This window comes from Mus musculus, chromosome 4 (genome assembly GCF_000001635.26).
Source record: "Mus musculus strain C57BL/6J chromosome 4, GRCm38.p6 C57BL/6J".
Taxonomy (NCBI): domain Eukaryota; kingdom Metazoa; phylum Chordata; class Mammalia; order Rodentia; family Muridae; genus Mus; species Mus musculus.
In genome coordinates, this window is record NC_000070.6 from 113723362 (window position 1) to 113744871 (window position 21510).

The following is a 21510-nucleotide window of genomic DNA, read 5'->3' on the forward strand; positions in this document are numbered from 1 at the left end:
TAGCATTTGAAATGTATATAAAGAAAATATCTAATAAAAATAAATTAAATAAAAGAACATTATTCTATTGAGGTGCTTTTGTCTGCAAATTCTTTTCTAGAAAACAAAGGGAAATGGCTTGTATTTTTCACTGTGAGGCCTCCAGCCAGGTCCTCATTTCATCTTCTGATATCAGGAAAATATGTTGTTTATATCACTTGGACCTATGCTCTTTGTCCCAATGGTTGGCTTATCTCATAAAATAAACACACATGGTCTTTAAAATTTCATTCTGATTTATACCTAGGACAACCATTGCCATAGAGATACATTGTTCACTATTATGTTGCAACTGATCAAATTTCCCACAATAAAAGCACCAGACATTTTGAGGCAAGATACCTATTTCAGATTGTATACAGTATTCTTTGCAAAGGAACATATTTCCTACAACTGGATTTTTAAATATTTAAACCTCAAAGTACTCTAGGTATAGGATGATCTAGTGTAGTACCATGATACATTTTAGAATCAATATTAGTTGTATCCCATCCATTCCACCATAGGTTGTTCCTCAATCATTAATGGTCTAAGAACTTGTTCATTCACAAGGTATTCAGATTTTCAGACATCATGATCCCTATCATAACCTGCCTTGCAACTGGTTATCATATGATTTTGTTCATGGGTGTGACCAATATTAATTAAATATCAGTGAAATTTTCTACAGAGATTGTATAATCTTTGCAAATAATATAGGAATTTTCCTTTCTCATTAAGCTTTTCCCGAAGAAGATAAAGCTGCAAAGCCACATTTTCTTTCTATTACAGCATGGTCTAATTGAGTCTGAATTTGGATTTCAGAATATTGCACTTGAATAGGTACCTGCTCTCTGAGTATCATCATTCTACTTGGTTGGCTTCATGGATCAGTATTCCCAACTGGTACATAGTATTTGATATTGTAGTGAAAGTTTTCCTAGCATGCCAGATGTCAAGTTTGGGTGAACCTATCAGACAATTTTTTTCTACCTTGTCATCTATGTATCCTACCTTGATTGGATCAAATGTTTTCAGAATTATAGCTAAATAATTGTGTAAGTCATTCAGATCTGTCCAAGCCTTTTCACCCCTCAAATATCACACATACCACTGGTGTCAGCAAACTGGACAAATTTCAGAGATAGAATCAAATATTCTCTATATTTGGAATTCTCTAAACAACTTATAAACAGCCCTTGTATCTTGGGCACTGACCTGCTCTGCTATTACACAATAATTTTTATGCCTATCCTTTTTTTCCCCTATTGTTCTCCAATCTCTGATAACTAAAAGGAAACACGCCTGGAAATAGTTAAGAGTCCCCAATGTTTGTGAGTCAGTCCATCCATATGGATGCCTTTATACTGCCTTAGTCCATGTTGAATAAATGGACATGTTAATGTCTCTCAAGTTCTGTGGTACCCACATTTTCCCAAGAATTTCCATTTTCTTTTGTGTCCTGAGTCTTGTATTGAGTAATTCCCTTTTAATTTAAAATCTTCTGAACTTCAACATTTGAGATACAGTGTATTCCCTAAACATCATACCTTTCGTTGCCTTTCCAATACTGATCCTTACATGCATACTAGATCCAAATATCGAGCACTGTTACCCTCTATTCTTATTCCTTCTAATTTGAATACTTTTTGAACATGGATTACTAAGTTTTATTCCAAAGGAGTGCTCCTTTTCAACTGCTAAATATTTCCCTCCTTCCATACTTCTGAAATTATAAGCTAACATCTTCTCCATCATTTTTCCTTCAAAGACTTGATCAGTATTGTGCATAGCAGAATCACATATTGTTTGACTTTTATTTCGTTTTAAATTCATCCTTCTCTCCTGTGGGAAACTTCCTTGTGGGAATAACAACAAACCTCCTTTAAATGGCTTATCCTCAACAGTGAAGGCATAAAGCTGCTTACCATAGTTTCTTCTAATTTGTGAATCATGATGGACTTGCAATTATTTAAATAGATAGTGAGCAATGCATTTGAAATGCATCTCCATATTTCTGAAACAGTTATCATTCAGCAAGGAGGCATTTGGCCTGAAGCTATGTGAAGAAAGATTGCCACACTCAAAACATCCTTACATAAGGTCACCTAACTCTGAGATATATCATCCTTCATTACATGATTCATAACTCATCACCGACTGCATGCAACTTATGTTATAGAAAAGAGGCACTTCTTTTCATATCATATGGGAAAAGGTGTAATTATTGAGTTTAAACTGCATAGATGTCTTATCTTCAGTTTTATTGTCTTCACACAGCCTAAGGTTAACAGTAGCTAATGGTTGCTCTCCAGTAGTTCATGGTAGACAAAATAATTTATATTCACCTTATTGGGGAACACATAAGTGACCAGTGACTTCAAAGAAGTCAACTTTGGTGAACCAGCGACTTTATTTGTTATTTCTCATACAATTATGGGTAAGAGTTTAATGAATTGAGTCTTGATGATTAAAAGCTAGATAGCTGTATATCTATATATTCCTCTGCATCATGGGTATGGACACACATGATTCAATATAGAGCTTTATCATTAACTTGAATGGGGATCAACATTGTTAAAGCTGTTTCAATAATTCATATAAAGGCAACTCTAGCTATTTAAATGCCATTGTATAAATCTCTACCAGTAAAAGTAGAGAATAAAGGTACAAAATATGAGTAACAGCATGAAGAAAGACTCATTCCCATCTGCTTTTACGATGGCAATACTGCATCCATTGAAGATATCTAGATTAAGTGGATGGGCTCTTCTCAGAGAGAACTTATTCAAGATTGTACAAGAATTTTTGTTTGTTTTTTTTATTTTTGTGGGTTACATACATCACATATAGAGATTAATTTATTTTAGATATTTTCAAAAGACATATCACAATAAATTGCAGTTCTTGACCCTCACCAAAAGTTATTTTTCTCTGTCTATTGCGTTACCTTTAGCTCCCATACAATCTGGTTTTCATATTAACATCACAGATACATAACAATTTACTTTTGTTTATGTTAAATTTCCAATCCAAGAAGAGAAAAATCATGATATCTGTTGTTCTGCATTATATAAGTTAAACTATGTTGCATTCAACTCATGGACTAAAAATGATAATTATATAATTTGGAGTTGAATAAAACATTATATTGGGCACATAAAGGAAAAGTGAAGCTGAAAGTTTCAGAAAGGAGAAGGAGAAAATGGAAGAGGAAGATGTCAGAGATGAAGTAGAAAAAGAAAAAAAGGTCGAGCAGAAACACATGGCCTGATGAAACCACAAGTTCTAAAGGGTCTTAGAGATGTGGACGAAGGTAGTGTAGTGTTAGATATGCCCAAAATAACCACACAGTATGTATTCATATTCATTGAGTTGTATTTTCATTGCCAGATCAATTTTAGGTTGGAGATGTACCACAACAAATAGGGCCCAACTTATTGATTTGAAATCACCTTTTCTGAGATAAAAATTCACTGCCCACATCGACTGAATTGAGCTTGGGAAGCAACATAGGATGCAGCAGGCAAGGTTTGATGGTGGCTGGACTGTAGGGGCCAACAGACAAAAGCAGAGAGGCATCTGCACTGGAGAAAGATTTTCTTGTTCCCTTCCCCCTATCCTTCACTCCCCACCCTGCCTCTGTCACCCATAAAAAGGGACACAAACAGTGTGGTTCTTTTTCAATCAGCTCATCCCTGTGAATAAAGAATCAGGAAACAAAGTTACAAAGATCTCTGGGCCAGGTCACTCATTCAGATAAAGAGAGAAATATAATTTTTGATACTTAAAGATGAGAAATTTCACCTGTAGTTCAGAACTAGATAGGATATATTAGTTACTGGCTCCAAGTAGAGAGAGGAGTGATAATTGCCTGCTATGCACAGGTATAAATTAAAAGATGTCTGTGGCTCCAGGTAGAGAACATACCAGATAGATGTTATAATAGGTATTAATTAAATAAATATTTCTTATTCAAGGTAGAGACCACAAGAAATTGATGGTATAACAGATTGGCTTCCTAAGCAGAGTGATTTACAATTAAAAAACTAGCTGATTCCTATAATCAGATATTAGTGAAGGTTTGAATTAATTGCTTTAAAAATGGTATAAAGATATATTGCTCTAATAGTCCTATAGGATACTCATATTTTGTCCAACATGGACTCCTTGAGAATTTGGGGTGTAAATCCTGCTTTGGCAACCTGCCTTTTATAAGGATTTATAGATAGACATATGAATCAATTTAATAAGGTCTGCAGGAGACTCATATTCTCTAACGTAGTCTCCTTGGGAATTTGGGGTTAATATCCTGACATGACAAATTATAAAGGCCTAAATAGAATAAAATATGTGTGATTTTGAGTATTTTGGTTATTTTATTGTTTCTCTGGGACAGAGAGCAAGCTACAGCTGTTCTTGGTTACTAGTTGAAGGATAGGCTGATTTGGGGAATAGGTTTTCTCTTTGTGTTTTTGGAAATGGTGTTTAAGCTTTTTAAAGCTTCCAGAGTTACATGGATCATATTTTATAAAGGGACACTCCCTGAATAACTAGATTCTAGAGCATAAAACAAAATGGTTTTCTTGATGATACTAAAAGAGTTTTTTTTTTGTTTGTTTGTTTTTTTTTTTTTTTTTTTTGAGATTTATATATTACAGAATATACAGCCTTGGTGAATTCATCTTCAGACATGCTGAACTGACCTGCCTGAACTCCTGTTGTTTTGGTTTTTCATCCAGATCCATTCAGGACGCAGACATCAGAGACAATCATTACTTTTGCCTTCTTAAAGTCAACGATTGCAACATTTCCCTACCCTTTCTCATCCTTTCAAAATTATCTCAACACCCATATTCAGCTAGAAGAAGTTATGAAGAGTCTTCATTCCAGTTCCCTAGTCTTTAGGACTAGAGGTGCTTATCATTGGTTTTCTTTGAACTTAAAACTTTTGAAGTACAGGGCTTAGAACCAGTCCTTCTATAGCTGTTATTATAAACAGATCAGAGATATTTAAGCCTGTGAGTTAAGGACCAAATAAAAAATTCATGACCCTGAGTTTATTGTTAGGGTGTTTTCATTTATTTAATCAGAAATGCCTGAGAGTAGGTAGCAGAGAACAGTCCAGATTACTTCACATAGATAGTTGGTTTTCAAAAACATCAGAAGTCCACTGAATGTGATGGTTAATGCTATTTATTCACTTATTGTTGAGACTAGTTTTCCCTTTCTTGGATTCAAAAAAGAAACTGAGCATCTTTGAGTTACTCTAGATGTGGCAAAACAGCCACTAGGCAAGAAATGCCTTATTTCATAAAGAGACAGAATACTGTCCAAAGAAAGGACACAATTATAGGCTAAGAAAGCTGGATTATACTGAAAAAGAGTATGCTAGTCCTTAATATTCCTGTTTCTCTAAGTCTGTGAGATGAACCTGGCCAGTAGGCTGAAGTCAGATGCTCTAAAGTGTTGAAGTTAGGGACTTCCCAAGTGATCAGCAGTGTCTATAAATTGGTAAAAGTTTCAAGCTGTGTTTTGCTTCCTATATATTTTCAGTTAATATCATTCATTCTTGGATTTCTCATGGGATTTAAAAATGACATAGTCTCTTAGCAAACCCAGGATGTTCACTTTGAGAGGAACAGTTTTGAGAGGATGATTTTCAGATGGCATTCAAAGGCCAGGACATAGCCAGATGTAGAATTTAAAGTCTCTTAAGGAAGAATAAATGACAGAGGTTCTATTTAATTAACAAAGATGATGGACTGGATGTTAGGTCTCTTGTACTTAATGAATTACAAAATAGTAATAGTTGTGTACAGTTATATCTGAGGTAAAATAGTCTATTTATTGGACAGAGAGTGGTAATTGTTTTTTAAAGTACTGGGGCTCATTATATTTTATGCTAATTCCATTCTCCTCTGAGGGATTATGAACAAGGAATGAGTCAGCACTCATGTGATTTCCTGTAAATCTTCCCAAAAACAGAGCTGATGATTGAGCAGATAAAGGGAAGGTGGCATAGAAAGTTGGGAGAGAGAAGGAGAGGAAAATGGAAGAGTGAGAGGACAGAGATGGAGGAAGAAGAAGAAATACAGAGCTAAAGACATGGCCTAGAGAAAACACAAGGTCTAAATGGTCTCATAGACATGGAAGATGTTAGTGTAGAGGTAAATTTGTCCAATCTAGGCACACAGCATCTACTCATATTAATTGAGCTTCTTTTCATTAATGGGGTATATGTGAGTTGGAGATTTAATGCAACAAATTACTATGTATGCATACCATAATCTCATGTACAGTTGCTTACTTATGTGTTCAGAGACATCAAATACTCTCTCATGCATGGCCACTTTGAATTGTGATATGTCCTGCATTCAAAGCCAGAATAATGGATTGGATACTCTTTCTTTAAAGATTTTTGTGAAGTATCTGTGTTAGAAACAGCCAACAAACTTCCATCCAAGTAATGAAAACTTTTGCATTGCCAATATTATCTACAAAGCATTTCCAGTGATTTTTGAACAAGATTTTGACATGGTGAAAGATCTTTCAACCATTCCTATAGAAAAAAATATCATCCTGTAATAATTTTCATGGATTAATCATTGTTATAATTAGAGACAATAAAGTCAAACTTTCTCTTTTCTGCTCACTACAAGGGACAGTAAATTGCACCTCTTTAAATCAATTACAATCATTGCTTAGATAAGAAGGAAGGTAAAGGAAACAAAAGGCTATAATGGAAGTATTCATTAATATTTACTACTTCGACTCTAAAATCTATTAACATTCAATGTTTTCCCTTTGACTTTTTCATAACATATGCTGAGATTTCCCAAAAGGTGGCAGAATCCTCTATATACTTTGGCTCCAGTTTCTCTTGTAACACATAGTTTCTCTTGTAACAATCTCCTATCATATTTCCTTTGTATACCAATATTAATCTAGTAATATGTGCTTAGGAGGTAGCCATTTCTGTGGTAGGACTCTTGGCATTTAAGCCACTGATCCTCTTTTAAATTGTTAACTCTGTTCTGATAATGTCTTGTGTGTATAAAATAGGAAAAGCCTTGGGTTGTTTTCGAGGATATATATCAATGTCTCCCCCTGAAGCCTCCATCAATCCTCCCTATATCTCATCATCATGGTACATTTCTTGTCTAGTGGGAATATTAACCTGTGTACACAAATGTTGGGATATATCTAGCCTCCATATATTTGTGGGCATATCATGTATATAAGACCTTTAATTTGGCACCTGAACTTCTTCTCAACATATTAAACTTAACACTTTTTTTTTGTAATTCCAAATAACTTTCTACTACCTAAGAACATGTTATAAACCTTTTATTTTGGCCAGGATATATTAAAAAATTTCTGGGAAATCAAAGTTTCATAAGCTTCTATTTCAACCAAGCCTCCTATTTCAATGCCATTTATGAACTTTGATCAAGAAGAGATGATATTAACATATTTTCTTGTACTTCCAAACACTCTTGTTCTTTCACCTATAGCAGAATTTCATCACAGCTAGGGGTGCAGTGGCATCAAGATTATCCCAATAATACCATTAAATCTTATTTACACACATTTTCTCAGACCATGGGTTTTAATTCTATTTTGAAATCTTCATTGACCGTACATTGATTCACACTGGAATTTTGAATACTTGATTGAATAATTTCCAACAGCATCTCTTTTGTCCCTGTAGGCAAAAGACCATACATTGAATTAGATTCTGATTTTATATCGTTGAAATTTGAGGGGATAGAGTAAGATGTTTATATATTGTCATGTCTAGAGCAACAAGGATTGGCATAGTATATATTAGATCATTATTTTATTGACCTTTTTTATTGCAAATTCTTTCCTAGCTAACAAAAAGAAACAGCATGCTTTCTTCACTGTGAGGCCTCCAGCCTTGTCCTCCTTTCATTTTCTGATACTAGAAAAAGGTTTTGTTTATATCTCTTGGACCCATGCTCTTTGTCCCAATGGTTAGTGCTTGTCTCATAAAAATAACACATCTGGACTGTATATTTTCATTCCGATATATACCTAGGACAACCATTGCCCTACAGATACTTTGCTCACTTTAACATTGCAAATGAACAATGTTCCAACAATAAAAGCACCAGACATTTTGAGACCAGTTACCTTCTTCAAATTGTACAGAATATATTTGCTAAAGGCTATATTTCCTACAACTGGATCTCTAAAAATGTAATCCTCAGAGTTCTCTGGGTATAGGATGATATAATGTAGTACCATGATACAAATTAGAACCAGTATCTCTTGTATCCCTATAGATTACACCAAAGGTTGTGACTCAGACATTACTGATCTGAGTACTTGTTCATTCACAAGGTATTCAGATTTTCAAACATCAACATCCCTATCATAACCTGCCTTGCACATGGTTATAATATGATTTTGTTCATGGCTATGACCAATATTAATTAAATATCAGTGAAGTTTTCTAGAGATATTGTATAATCTCTGCAAATAAGATAGGAATTTTCCTTGCTCATGAAGCTTTTTCCCAGGAAGATAAAGCTGCAAAGCCACATTTTCTTTCTATTACAGCATGGTCTAATCGAGTCTGAATTTGGATTTCAGAGTATTGCCCTTGAATAGGTACCTGCTCTCTCACTATCATCCTTCCACTTGGTAGGATTGATAATGCCAGCTGGTATATAGCATATGATATTTTACTATAAATTTACCTAGCATGCCAGATGTCACATTCATTTTTGGATGAAACTAACAGACCATTTTTTTCTACTTTCTCCTCTATGTTTCCCATCTTGATTGCACTAACTCTTTTCAGAACACAACTTAAATAACAGTGTAAGATATTCATGTCTGTCAAAGTCTTTTCCACGTATCAAATATGACATCACACTGGTCTGAACAAATCTAATGAAGTTGAGAAACATATTCAAATTATCTCTATATTTGGGATTATCTAAATAACTTATAACAGAATCATAATCTGGGCCCTGAACAGCTCTGCTATTAAAAATCATTTATTGAAGCCTAAACTTTTGATATTGTTTTCCATGCTCTGATAATTATAATGAAACATGCCTGGAAATAGTGAAGGGTTTCCAGTGTCTGTGAGTCAGTCCACCCATTTGGATGCCTTTGCATTGCCTTAGCTCATGTTGAATGAATAGTCATATTACTGCCTATCCAGTTCTGTGGTACCCACGTTTTCACAAGAAGTCCCATGTTCTGTTTTGTTCAGGGTATGGTTCAGAGTAACTCCCTTTTAATTTAAAATCTTCTGAACTTCAACATTTGAGATACAATGTATTCCTTAAATATCATACCTTTTTTTGCCTTTCAAATACTAAACCAGAAATGTATGCTGGATCCAAATATTCAAGAAGTATTATCCAGTTTTCTTATTCCTTCTCACTTGAATATATTTTGAAAGTGGGTTATAAAGTTTTATTCTAAAAGACTGCTCCTGTGCAACTGGTAACTAGTTCCCTCCTTCCATATTTCTGAAATTATAAGCTAACATCTACCCCTACCCATTTTTTCTTCAAAGCCTTGATTATTATTGTGCAGAACAGAATCCCTGTGTGTTTGATTTTTGTTTAATTCATCCTTCATTACTGTGGGAAAATTCCTTGAAGGAATGACAGCAAGTCTCCTTTAAAGGTCTTCTTCTAATTTGGGCATTATGATGGACTTGCAATTATTGCAATAGATAGTAATCCATGCATTTGAAATGCATCTCCATATTACTGTAACAGTTAAGATTCAGCAAAGAGGCATTTGGCCTGATGCTATGTGAAGAAAGATTGCCACACTCACAACATCCTTATATAAAGTCACCCAACTCTGATATATACCATCCTTCATTACGTGAATCATCATTCATCACTGACTACATGCAAATTATGTTACAGAAAGGAGGCACTTCTTTTCACATCACATCAAAAAAGGTGTAGTTTTAGAGTTTAAATTTCACTGATGCCTTTTCTTCAGTTTTATCGTCCTCACATAGCCCAAGGTTAAAAGTTGCTAATGGCTGCTCTCCAATAGTTCTTGGTAGACAATAGAAATTTTATTCACCTTACCTGGGAACCTACAAATGGCCAGTGACTTCAAGGAAGTAAACTTTGGTGAACCAGCGAGTTTATTTGGTATTTCTCATACAATTGTGAGTAAGAGGGTAATGAATTGAGGTCAAGGATTAAAAGGTAGACAAGTATATATCTATATATTACTCTGCATCATGGATATAGACACACATGATTCAATATAGGTCTCTATCATTAATATGAATGAGAATCCACATTGTTAAAGTTGTTTCAGTTATTCATATAATGGCAACTCCAGCTTTTTAAAACAGTACTGTCTAAAGCTCCATCAGTAAAATCAAGAATATAGGAATAAAATATGACTAAAGGTATACAGAAACATTCATTCTCTACTGCATTTATATTCACCATACTGCATCCATTGAAGATATCTAGATTATGTAGATAAGCTTTTGTCAGAGAGAACATTGGAAAGAATGTACATGAGTTTGTGGTTTTTATTTTTGTAGACAATATACATCACATATAGGAATGGATTTATTTAAGTTATTTCATTAAAACATATCACAATAAATTGTAGTTCTTGACACTCACAAAAAATCATTTTTCTCTGTTTATAGGGTTGTCTTTAACTACCAGACAATCTTGGTTTTATATTAACATCACACATATGTAACAATGTACTTGTGTCTATATTTAATCATAAATCCAATAAGAGGAAATTCACGGTATTTGTTGTTCTGCAGTATGTAAGTGAAAATATTAATTCCATGTTCATTCACTACATGGCACAAAAATGATATTATATACTTTGGAGCTGAATGAAATAATATATTGGGAAGAGAAAGGGAAGGTGGAGCATAAAGTTGGGAAAGAGAAGGAGGAAATGGAAATGGGAAAGACACACAGGAAGAGGAAGAAGAAAAGTGTAGCAGAAACACATGGCCTGGAAAAAACACAAGTTCTAAAGGGTCAAATAATTGTAGTAGATGTTAGTGTAGTGCTATATCTGTGCAATCTAAGCACACAGCACTTATTCATATTAATTGTGTTACGTTTTTATTGCCAGAGCATTTTTGTTTTGAAGATTTACCACAACAAAATGGTGCCCAACATATTGATTTTAACTCAACTACCCTGAGTTATAAATTCACTGTCTCTGACGCTTGAACAGGGCTTGGGCAGCAATATAGGCTGCATCAGGCAAGACTTGAAGGTGGCTGGTTTGGAGGGTCTACAGAGCATGGCCTAGAAGCATCTAAACTGGAGAGAGCCTTTTTTTGTTCACTTCCCTCTATCCATCACTCCACACCCTACCTCCCCCACCTCCAAACAGGGGCACAGACAACTTGGATCTTTGCACATTCAGCTCCTCCCTCTGAATAAAGAATCAGGTAATAAAGGCACAAGGGCTCTGGACCAGGTAATTCATTGATATAAGAAAAGAAATATAACCTTTTGGTTTTAAAATGGGAAATTTCACTTGCATTTTGAACTAGATCGGGAATATTAGTTACTGACTCCAAATAGAAAGAATAGTGTTAATTGTTTCTATTAACAGGTGTTAATTAATAGAAGACTGTGGCTCCAGGTAGAAACCATAACACATATATATTATAATATGTATTAACTAAATAAATTTCTGTGGCTCAATGTAGAGAGCACAAAAAATAGGTGTTGTAACAGTATAGCTGTACTAGGAAGAGAGTTTAATAATTAAAATGTAGCTGCTTGCTATACAGAAGTATTAGTGATAGTCTGAATTAATTGCTTTAAAAATGATATAAAGATATATTGCTCTAATAAGTCTTATAGGATACTCATATTTTCCCTAACATGGGCTCCATGGGAATTTTGGTGTTAAATCCTAGTTTAACAAGCTGCCTCTTATAAACAGGTATAGATAGACTTCTGGATTACTTTAATAAAGTCTGCAGAAAATGTATATTCTCTGATGTGGTCTACATGGGAATTTGGGTTAATATCCTGACATGACAAATTAGAAAAGCCTCAATAGGCTAAAATATGTGCGATTTTGAATATTACAGTTGTTTTATTGTTCCTCTGGGACAGAGAGCAAGCTACAGCTTTTCTTGGCTACCATTAGGATAGGCTGATTTGGGGAATAGGTTTTCTCTTTGTGTTTTTGGAAATGGTATTTAAGGTATTTACAGCTTCCAGAGTTATATGGATCAAATTATCTCTAAATTTGAAATTATCTAAATAACTTACAGATAGTGCTATCAGCTGGGCTCTGAACAGCTCTGTTATTACAAATTCGTGTTTTGAAGTCTAACATTATGCTATTATTCTCCATTCTCTAATAATTATAATGAAACATGCCTGGAAATAGTTAAGGGTTCCCATTGTCCATGAGTCAGTCCATCCATATGGATGTCTTTGCATATCCTTAGCCCATGTTGAATGAATAGTTATATTACTGTCTCTCCAGTTCTGTGATAACCACATTTCCCAAGAACTTCTATATCCTGTTGTGTCCAGAGTATAGTTCTGAGTAACTCTCTTATAATTTAATATCTTCTGAACTTCAACATTAGACAATCTATTCCCTAGACATCATAACTTTCTGCTTTTTCAATACAGAACTTGAAATGCATGCTAGATTCAAATATTCGAGCACTGTTAACCAGTGTTCTTATTCCATCTCATTTGAATATAATTTGAAAGTGGGTTATAAAGTTTTATTCCATAAGAGTGCTCCTTTGCAACTGGAAACTAGTTCCCTCCTTCCATATTGTGAAATTATAACCTAACATCTTCCCCCACCCCATTTTTCTTCAAAGCCTTGATTAGAATTGTGCATAACAATTTCTTTTGTTTTTAAATCATCTTGTATTCTTGTGGGAAAATTCCTTGTGGGAATGCCAACAAGCCTTCTGTAAATATTTTATCCGCAACATTGAAGACATATGACTACTTTCCCTAGTTTCTTTGGATTTGTACATTATTACTTACTTGCAATTATATTAATAGTGAGCTATCGATTTAAAGTGCATCTCCATATTACTGAAGCAGTCAAAATACACAAATGAGGCATTTGGCCTAATGCTATGTGAAGAAAAATTTCCACACTCACAACATCCGTCTATAAGGACACAACAGTCTGAGGTATATCATCCTTCATTAAACGATGCATAACTCATCACTTACTGCATCCAATTTATGGTACAGAAAGGAGGCACTTCTTTTCATATCACCTGGGCAAAGGTGTGGTTATTGAGTTTAAGCTGCGTAGATGGCTTATCTTCAGACTGATCATCCTCCCACAGCCTACAGTGAAGAGTAACTAATAGTTTGTCTCCAATTAGTTCTTATTAGAAGAAAGAAATTTTATACACATTATTGAGGACCCACCAATGACCAGTGACTCCTAGGAAGTCAACTCTGGTGAACCAGTGAGTTTATTTTGTATTTCTCATACAATTATGGCTAAGAGGTGAATGACTTGAGCATTAATGATTAAAAGTTAAATTGCTGTATATCTATAGATTACTCTACATCATATGTATGTACATAAAATGCTTTAATATAGAGCTCTATTATTAACTTGAATGGGAATCAACATTGTTAAAGTAGTTTTAGTAATTCATATAAAGGAAACTCCAGCTTTTAGAACAGCATTGTCTAAAGCTCCACAACTAAAAGCAGAGAATATAGGGAAAATATGAATAAAGACATTCAGAAAACATACATTCCCAACTGCTTATATGATGGCCATACTGCATCCATTGAAGTTATCTAGATTAAATGGATTGGATCTTGTCAGAAAGAACTTTGCTAAGAATGTACTTGAGTTTGTGGTTTTTATTTTTGTGTCCTACATACATCACATTTTTAAAATAAATTTTCATGAAGACATGTCACAATAAATTGTAATTCTTGACCATCACCAAAAACAAACAAACAAACAAACAAACAAACAAACAAACAAACTAATTCCCTGTCTATTTGTTTGCCTTTACCTACCGCACAATCATGGTTTTTATACTAACGTCACACATCTATAACAATGTACTTGTAACTATGCTAAGTCTTCAATCCAAGAAGAGAAAATTCATGATATCTGTTGTTCTGCATTATATAAGTTAAAATATTAAATTTATCTTGAATTAACCTCATGGCCTAGAAATGACAATTATATGTTTTGGATCTGAATGAAACATTATATTTGGCAGATAAAGGAAAGGTGGAGCAGAAGGTTAGGAAAAAGGAGAAGGAAAAAAATGGAAGAGGGAGAGGACACAGAGTAAGAGGAAGAAGAAGAAAAGAGAAGGAGAAACACATGGCCTGGAGATACTGCAAGTTCTAAAAGGTCTCATAAATGTGGAAGACGATAGTGGATAGTGTAGTGTTAGATCTGCCCAACCTAGGCGCACAGCATGTATTCATATTAGTTGAGTTGTGTTTCATTGTCAGGGCATTTTTGGGTTTGATATTTAACACAATAAATTGGCGCCCAACATATGGATTTGAACTCAACTAACCTGGGATAAAAATTCAGTTCCCTCAACACCTGAGTGTGTCTTGTACATCAATATAAGCTGCAGCACAGTGGATTTGAAAGTGCCTGTGCTTGAGGGGCCTACAAAGAATTGCAGAGAGACATCTACAACGGAAAAAGCTTTTCTGTGTTTGCTTCCCCTTATCTTTCACTCACCATTCTATCTCATCCACCACTAAACAAGAACACATATAACATCGTTTTTACACTCGGCTCCTACCTGTGAATAAAGAATCAGGTAACCAATGTACAAAGGGCTCTGGACCACTGATAAAAAGAGAAATATAAACTTTTGAAATTTAAAGATAAGATGTTTCAAGAGCAGTTTTGAACTAGATAGGGAATATTAGTCAATGACTCCAAATAGAGAGCAGTGATAATCGCCTGCTATGAACAGGAATTAATTAATACAAGTTTGTGGCTCCAGGTAGAAAGTGTAGCAGATAGATATTATAATACTTAATAATTAAATAAATTTCTTTGTCTCAAGGTAGAGAGCACAACAAATAGATGGTATAACAGGATGGTTGCTCTAGGCACAGAGTTTAACAATTGAAAACTAGCTGATTCCTATAGACATATATTAGTGAAACTTTGAATAAATTGCTTTAAAATGTTATACAGATATATTGTGCTAATAAGTCTTGCAGGATACTCATATTTTGTCTGATCTGGGCTCCATGGGAATTTTGGGTTTAAATCCTGGTTTGACATGCTACCTCATATAGCAAGTATGGATAGACATGTGAATCAAATTAATAAAGTCTGCAGGAAACTCATATTCTCTATCATGGCCTCTATGGGAATTTACGGTTAATATTCTGACATAAAAAATTAGAAAGGCATACATTGACTAAACTATGTGTGATTTTTTTTTTTTATTTTGATTGTTTTATTGTTCCTCTGGGATAGTGAGAAAGCTACAGGTTTTCCTTGTTACCAGTTGAAGGATATTTTGATTTGGGGAATAGATTTTGTCTTTGTGTTTTGAAAAGGGTGATTAAGCTATTTACATCTTCCAGAGTTATATGAATCGTATTTGATAGAAGGAGACTCCTTAAAGAACTAGATTCTAGAAAATAAAACAAAAAGTTTACCTTGATGATATTAAAGGTTTTTTGGGTTTTTTGTTTGTTTGTTTGTTTTGTTTTGTTTTATTTTTTTATTTTTTTAGATTTATATATGACAGAATATACAGCCTTGGTGAATTTCATTGCCAGACATGCTGAGCTGACCTGCCTGAACTCCTGATGTTTTGGTTTTTCATCCAATCGCAGTCAGGACACAGACAACAGAGACAATCACTGGTGTGGCCTTCTTCAGGCCAACAAATTCCTGCTTTTCTCTACCCTTACCCATCCCTTCAGAAATATGTCAACACCCATACTCAGCTTCAAGAATTTACGAAGATTCTTTGTCCCAGTTACTTAGTCTCTAGGACTTGGGGTGGTTATTATTGGTTTTCTTTGATACTAAAATGTTTGACATACAGGGCTTATAACCATACCTTCTATTACTGTTATTATAAACAGATTAGAGAAGTTTAAGCCTCTGAGTTATGTGCCAAATAGGAAATTCATGACTCTGAATTTATTGTTAGGGTGTTTTCAATTATTTTATTCCTAAATAACCTGGGGGTAAGTAACAGAGAACAGTCCAAATTATTTTATGTAGATAGCTGGATTTAAAAAAGAATGTCAGAAGTCCTTAGATTGTGAGGTTTAAAGTTATTTATTCAGTTGTTCTTGAGACTAGTTTGCTCCTGACAGTTTTCCCAGTTTTCCCGGAATTGTATTTAAAAAACAAAACAAACGAACAGAGCATCTTTGAGTTACTCAAGGTGTGGCAAAACAGCAACTAGGGAAGAATTGCCTCATTTCAATTAAAGACATAATACTGTCTAAATAAGCAATGAAAGATTAAGACAGCTTTATTATTCTGAGACAGACTAGGCTTTTCCTGATATTCCTGAATCTCTAAGTCTGTCAGATGACCATGACCAGTTTTCTGAAGATGGATGCTCCAACTTGTTGAAGTAAGAGACTGTCCAATGAACAGCAGTCTCTATAAATAGGCTAAGTTTTGGAAGCTGTGTTAGGCTTCCTATATATTTTCAGTTAATATTAGTCATTATTGGATTTCTTTTGGGGTTAACAACCTACATAGTCTCCTAGCTAACTCAGGCTTTTCACTTTGAGAGTAACATTTTTGAAAGGATGGTTTTCAGATATCTTTCAATCTTAAGCCAAGATATAGCAAGATATGGAATTGTAAGTCTTACGTAAGAATAGATGACAGAGGTTCTATTTAATTAACAAAGATGATGAATTGGGTGTTAGGTCTCTTGTACTTTATAAATTACAAAATAGTAATAATTGTGTTCTATTATATCTGAGATAAAATAGTATTTTAATTGGTCAGAAATGTGGAAGTGTTTTGTATAACCCTGGGGCTGATTATATTTGATGTTAATATCTTTCTCCTATGAGGAGTTGGGGAAAAGGAATGAGTGCTCAGGTGATTTCTTGTAAACCTTCCCATCTTAATTTCTAAAATAAAGGATGGCTGATAACTAAGCCTATGAAGGGAAAGTGGAGTGGAAAGTTTGGAGAGAAAAGAAGAGGAAAATCGCAGAGGGAGAGGACAAAGGGGAGAAGGAAGAAGAAATGAGCAGGAGCATATGGACTGGGGGAAAAAAACGCAAGTTCTAAAGATTCTCATAGATGTGGAAGATGGTAGTGTAGTGGTAGATCTGCCCAATATAGTCACACACCACATATTATAATTTGTTTTTTCATTTGTCTTTTCATTATGATTTCATGTTTGTATTGAATATTTACTGCTACACATACTATACATGCATACCACATTCTCATATACAGTTGCTTACTTATCTGTTAACAGACATCACTCTCCCATGCATGGCCACTTTGAATTGAGATATGTTCTGTATTCAAAGCCAGCATAATGGATTGGATACTCTTTCCTTAAAGATTTTTCTAAAGTATCTGTTTTAGAAGCAGCCAACAAACCTCCATCTAGGTAATTAAAACTTATGCATTGACAAAATTATCTACAAAGCATTTCCAGTTGTTTTTTAACAAGATTTTGACGTAGTGAAGGACTTTTCAACCTACGTTATAGAATAAGTCATCCATTAATACTTTTCATGGATTAATCATTGTTATAATTAGGTACAGTAAAGCAACCATTCTCTTCCCTGCTCACCTAAAGGAACAGTAAAATTCAGCCCTTTAAATCAATTACAATAATTGCTTAGATAAGAAGGAAGTAAAGGAAACAAATGGCTGTAATGTATTAATGTAATTAATGTTTACCACTTGAGCTCTGAAATCTATCAACATTCAATATTTTCCCTTTTTCTTTTTCATAAGTAGGGATTTCCCAAGAGGTGTCCGAATCCTCTGTATACTTTGGCTCCAGTTTCCCTTGTTAAACATAGTCAATCTCCTATCATATTTCCATTGTCTACAGACATTGGTCTACAAATACAGAATGGGTAGATAACCATTACTATGGTAGCAGTCTTGGCATATAAGCCATTGATCCTCTTTTAAATTTGATATCTCCGTTCTGGTTATGTCCTGTGCTTGTAAAATAGTCAAAAGCATTGGGTTGGTTTTTAGGATATATATCAATATCTTCCCATGAAGTCTCCATCATTTCTCCCAACATTTCATCAGGGTAGGTTACTTGTCTGAAACAAATATTAACTTGTGTACCAAATGTTTGGAAATATCTAGTCTCCATACATTTATGGGCATGTCATGGATATAAGACCTCTAATTTGACACTTGACCTTCACACACATTAGACTGAATACTCTCTTGAAATTCTCTTGAAATTCTTGATAAAATCCCATTACCTCTAACCTTTGTATAAACCTTTTAATTTGTCCAGTGTATTACAAAATTTCTGGGAAATCAAAGTTACATAAGTTCTTATTTCAGTCAAGCACGTATTTCAATGCCATTTACTTCAAAATTTTATTTGGCTTTTGATCAAGAAGAGCTGAATATTAACATATTATCTTGTACCTCAAAATCTCTTGTTCTTTCACCTCTAGCAGGTCTTTATTGTGGCTAGGGATATAATGGCATCAGGGAAATCCCACTAATATCGGTAAACTTTATTACACATATCTTCACAGACCATGGGATTCAATTTTAATTTGAAATCTTCACTGTCCATACCTTGATCCACACTGGAACTTTGAACACTTGATTGAATAATTTTCAACAGCAACCCTTTTCTCTCTGTAGGCAAAAACAATATATTGAATTAATTTTTATTTTTATATCATTGAGGTTTGGTGTGATGGAATAAGATGTTTATCTACTGCCATGTCTAGAGAAGCACTGCTTGCCATGCCATTTATTAGATCTCAATATTTTACTGAGATTTTTTTGACAACTATTCCCATAGAGATGCCTTGTTCACTCTTTTGTTGAAATTGAACATATTTCCCAAAAATAAATGCACTGGACATTTTGAGACCAGATACCTATAGCAGCTTGTATATAATATATTTTCAAAGGACCATATTTGCTACAACTGGATCTCTAAACATGTAAACCTCACAGTTCTCTTGGTATAGGATGAACTACTGTAGTACCATGATACATAGTAGAACCAATATCAGTTGCATTTCTCTCCACTCCACCATAGGTTGTGCCTCAGCTGTTAATGGTCTAAATACTTGTTTATTCACAAGGTATTCACATTTTCAAACACCAAGATACCTATCATAACCTGCCTTGCACCTGGTTATCATATGATTTTGTTCATTGGTGTGACCAATATTAACTAAATGTCACTGAACATTTCTACAGAGATTGTATAATCTTTGCAAATAAGATAGAAATTTTCGTTGCTCATCAAGCTTTCCCCAGGAACTTAAAGCTACCAAGCCACATTGTTCTTTCTATTTCAGCATGATCTAATTGAGTCTGAATTTAGATTTCAGAGTATTGCACTTTAACAGGTACCTGCTCTCTCAGTATCATCATTCCACTTGGTTGGATTCATGGATCATTAATCACAGCTGATACATAGCATTTGATATTTTAGTGAAATTTTCCCTATAATGCCAGATGTCATGTTCATTTGTGGGTGAAGCTAGCAGAAAATTTTTTCTACCTTCTTCTCTATGAATCCTATCTTGATTGCATTAACATTTTTCAGAACTCAACCTAAATAACAGTGTGAGCCATTTATATGTGTCAAAGAATTTTCCACCTCTCAAAGATCACATCATACCACTGGTCTAAGCAAATCTGATGAAGTTCAGAGACAGAATCAAATTATCTCTATATTTGTGATTCTCTAAACCACTAATAAGAGTTTTGTAACGTGGTCACTGAACAGATATGCTACTACACAATAGTTTTGATGCCTAACTTTTTGTTATTTTTCTCCAATCTCTGATAAGTTTGAAGAAACATGCCTGAAAAGAATTAAGAGTCACTAGTGTCCCTGAGTCAGTCTATCCATGCATATGTCTATATATTACCTCATCCCATGTTGAATGCACTGTCATATTACAGTCTGTGGTACCCACATTTTGAAAAGAAATTCCATAACCTTTTGTGTCCAGAGTCTGGTCTCAGTAACTCTCTTTTAATTTTAAAACTTCTGAAGTTCAACATTGTAGATACAATCTATTTTCTAAACATCCTAACTTGTTTGCCTTTCCAATACTGATTCTTAAATGCATGCTAGATCCAAATATTTGAGCACTGTTATCCTCTGTTTTTTTCCTTTTTATTTGGATGTATTTTGTAAGTGGGTTATAAAGTTTTATTCCAAAAGATTGGTCCTTTGCAACTGGTAACTAGTTCCCTTCTTCCATATTTGTGAAAATATAAGCAAACATCTTCCACACGCCCTCTTCCTTTAAAGCCTTGATTAGTATTGTGCATAGCAAAATCCCTCTTTCTTTGATTTTTTTTTTTAAATTCATCCTTCATTCTAGTGAGAAAATTACTTGTGGGGATGCCAAAACGCTGTCCTTAAATGTTTTATCTTCACCAGAGAAGGCATGTGACTACTTAAAATAGTTTCTTCTTATTGGTTCATTATGTTATACTTGAAATTATGTCAATATATAGTGAGCCACACATTTGAAGTGCATCTCCATATTACTTAAAGAGTCAAGATTAACCAATGGGGCATTTGGCCTGCTGTTATGTGAAGAAAGATTGCCACACTCACAAAATCCTTCTATAAAGACACACTTCTCTGAGATATATCATCTTTCATTACATGATTCATAACTCAACACCAACCCCATGCAACTTATATTACAGAAATGGGGCACTTCTTTTCATATCACATAGGAAAAGGTGTAGGTATTAAGTTTATGCTGTACAGATGGCTATCTTCCGATTGATCATCCTCACACAGCCTAAGGTTAAAAGTAGGCAATGTTTGCTCTACAAATTGATCTTGGAAGACACAAGAAATATTAGTTGTATTATTGAGGAACCACACATGTCCATTTACTCCAAGGAAGTCAACTTTTTTGAACCAGCAACTTTATTTGGTATTTCTCATACAATTATGGATAAGATGTTAATGAATTCAGTCTCGATGATTAAAGTTAGATAGCTTATATCTATAAATTACTCTGCATCATGGGTATGGGCACACATGATTCAATATAAAGCTTTATCATTAACTTGAAGGGGAATCAACATTGTTAAATTTATCTCAGTAATTCAAATAAAGGCAACTCCAGCATTTTAAACAGCATTGTCTAAAGCTCCTTCAGTAAAAGCAGAGAATATAGGAACAGAATATAAATAAAGGCATTCAGAAACATACATTCCCAACTGCTTATATGATGGCCATACTGCATCCATTGAAAGCATCTACATTAAGTGGATG

General features: G+C 34.3%; 1 protein-coding gene across 2 annotated transcripts in view; it reads right to left on the reverse strand.

The window, feature by feature from the left end:
- Skint5 (selection and upkeep of intraepithelial T cells 5) overlaps nucleotides 1–21510 on the reverse strand; it is a 521613-nt gene that overhangs the window by 245471 nt on the left and 254632 nt on the right. For both annotated transcript variants that reach the window (NM_001167878.1, NM_001167876.1), the window contains exons 26-27: nucleotides 18816–18878; nucleotides 7664–7726 (exon numbers count right to left, since the gene is read on the reverse strand). In NM_001167878.1, the coding sequence (NP_001161350.1) occupies nucleotides 7664–7726; nucleotides 18816–18878 (126 nt within the window). The remainder of the gene's footprint in view (nucleotides 1–7663; nucleotides 7727–18815; nucleotides 18879–21510) is intronic.